Genomic DNA, 2,999 nt, shown 5'->3' with positions numbered 1-2,999 from the left:
AAACCCCTACTCGAATTGTCCTCGTACAAAGTGTTTGTAGCTCTCCTCGACTCAACTCGAGCTCGGTTTGCTCGAATAGCTCGACTCGATTGATCAACTCGAGCTCCACTTGCTCGACTCCAATGCTCATTAACACACACCTTCCCCTTTAACCTGAGAGAACGACAATATAATAATCTGGATCTTTCTTACCTTTACCTTAAATGAAGGATTGAAGTTATTTTTTTACTATTAAGGAGTGGGCCAAATGCCTTAATATTAAGTTATTTTGACAAAGCTCACCTCAAGTTCAAAATCGTCGAGCTTTACAAATTAGGCTCTCGATCCCAAATCTTTGACCTAACTGAGTAAATGAAGAAGTTTTTTTTTTGTTAAGGGGAAATAAGATAGCTCTATTAATCCAAAGACAACTTGTCCATCAATATATAGGGCTCTACTTCGGAAGGAACGTGGTTCTCCCAAATTTGTTCATCCCCGAAAGGAATTATTTTTGCAAGATGGTGAGCTACAAAATTCCCGTCACGTTTCACATGTGACCACACAATAGATGAAAGAGAAGAACAAGAAGAAAAGATATCATAGAGAAATACATCCAGATCGAAAAGGTTGGAAACATTCTTTGCAAGACGGTTTATATCCACTTGGCAATCCGACTCAAGCACAACATCTTGGAGCCCAAATCTCTTCCCCAAATGAATCCCCATTGTGATTGCCTTGGCCTCCGCAAGTTCGAGAGTCCAGTGAGCTCGTACTCGACGTGTGGCAGTAAAACAAACAACACTATTAGATTCCCTAGCAACAACGCCTAACCCCACCCAACCATCCACTAGCAATGAAGCAGCAACATTGAGCTTGCAGGAGCCTAGAGGTGGTGCAAGCCACTGTCGAGAGCTTGGGATATGCGCAGCAGCATGATGCGAGTAGATACGGCCCGGGAACTGCCCGTATTCCGCCGCACATCTGTCAGCACGATCTAGGAGGACTTTGTGAGGAGTGGATTTTTGATTGAATACCATATTATTCCTGTCCCCCCATAAACACCAGGCTAGAAAAGCCCCTTTGGTTTTTAGTTTCCCATCAATGTCCCTCCAACTCACAAGCAGTTCACACAAATCTGCACTATCATCCACACAACACAAAGCTTCACAGCCACTACCTCTCCATAAATCAATCCATTGGGGGCAAGAAAAAATGGCGTGGATGGGTGTTTCAGATACGCCACAACCCCAGGGGCAAAGATCACTCTTTATCATGTTCCTTCGTTTCAAGAGTGCTCGAACAGGAAGAGAGTAAGTGCAAAAGCGCCGAAAAAAATGACGTACCTTTGGGCTAATTTCCATGCCCCAAATATCGCCCCAAGCTTGATGAAAATGATCAAGGTTACTGCCTTTCCCTAACATATAAGCAGTCCTCACATAATAGTGCCCATCTTTAGTAAGGGCCCATGTGAGCTCATCTTGAAGTTCATAATGACTAAGAGGAGTGTCGAGGATGCAACGAGTATCTCGATCATTATACGTTGCTTCAATAACATCAACCTTCCACTCCATACGCTCAGAATCGATCAAATCACTCAGTTTAGAGAAAGAAGCGTGCTAACCACTAGTAATAAAACGACCATTTTCGTCAACAATCCAGGGGTCATTCCACAAATTAATGTTGGACCCATCACCAACTCTCCAAACAACGCCCTCCTTGATCAAAGCTTTCGAACTCCAAATACTCTTCCAAGAGTAACTGTTTGAATAACCAAGGGAGGCACTAAAAAATCATAGGAAGGGTCATATTTGGCCTTCATCACTCGGCCAAAAAGAGAAGTAGGCTCACGGATCAAACGCCATGCTTGTTTGCCTAGGAGAGAAACATTAAAGACCTTTAGATCCTTGAAACCCAAACCACCAAAACACTTTAGAGCGCACATCGAATCCCAACTCTTCCAATGAATTTTTCGGTGAGCATCAGAACTGCCCCACTAAAACCTTGCCATTGCCGAGTGAATTTTCTGAATAACTGAATTATGGATTTTGTAAATACCCGTGAGATAATTCGGGATGGCATGAATTACAGACTTGAGAAGGATTTCCTTCCCTGCTCTAAACAACATTTTTTCCTTCCAACCTTGGAGTTTCTTCCAAATTCTATCTAATAGTGAATCAAAGATAACTTTTTTTTATCTACCTGAGATAGAGGGGATACCAAGATACTTCTCATGCTTGTCAACCTGCCGCATATTCAGAATGCTCATCAATACTTCTCTCTGATCCATAGTGACACCTCGGCTGAAAGATACTTCCGACTTCTCATAATTAATTATCTCTCTAGATGCTAACTCATAATGGTTGAGAATATCAACTATAACAATGCACTCCTGTCGGGTAGCTCTAATGAAGAGTAAACTAGCATCCGCAAAAAGAAGATGAGATATTTCAGGGCCACTACGACTAGCCCTAGCTCCATGAATTTGCTTTTCCTGCACTTTTCTCTGAATCATTTCAGAAAAAGCATCAGCTATCAAAATAAACAGATACGGAGAAAGAGGATCTCCTTGGCGAAGGCCACGCCCTGGAGTAACCAAACCACAAACAGATCCATTGACAATGAAGGAATATTAAACAGAGGATACACAGTCCATAGTGAGATTCACCCACCGACCATCAAAACACATAGTAAGCAGAAGCTTTCTCATAGAATCCTATTCAACCCTGTCATAAGCCTTGCTCATATCAAGCTTCATGGCAATAGTGCCTCTACGACTCCGATTACGATGTTTCATGGAGTGAAAAACTTCTAAAGCAATCAAATCATTGTCAGTAATAAGGCGCCACAAAAGCACTTTAATTTTCAGTAACAACAGCAGGTAGAAAATCTTTAAGTATCATAACAATAGCTTTAGAGACTATCTTATAAAGAACGTTACACAGAGCAATAGGGTGAAAATCAGCTGCCTTGGAGGGATTTTTGATTTTCGGGATTAAAGCAATGTTAGTAGTATTTACGCG

General features: G+C 41.8%; 1 protein-coding gene across 1 annotated transcript; it reads right to left on the bottom strand.

The window, feature by feature from the left end:
- Positions 1-395: 395 nt before the first annotated feature.
- Positions 396-1,550, bottom strand: LOC104906811 (uncharacterized). Its single transcript, XM_010695628.1, has one exon. It carries the CDS (start codon positions 1,548-1,550, stop codon positions 396-398), a length of 1,155 nt encoding a protein of 384 aa, XP_010693930.1.
- Between the last annotated feature and the right edge of the window lie 1,449 nt (positions 1,551-2,999).

This window comes from Beta vulgaris, chromosome 3 (genome assembly GCF_026745355.1).
Source record: "Beta vulgaris subsp. vulgaris cultivar EL10 chromosome 3, EL10.2, whole genome shotgun sequence".
NCBI lineage: Eukaryota > Viridiplantae > Streptophyta > Magnoliopsida > Caryophyllales > Amaranthaceae > Beta > Beta vulgaris.
The sequence above is the reverse complement of the archived record's forward strand: the minus strand, read 5'-3'. Positions and strand labels throughout refer to the sequence as shown.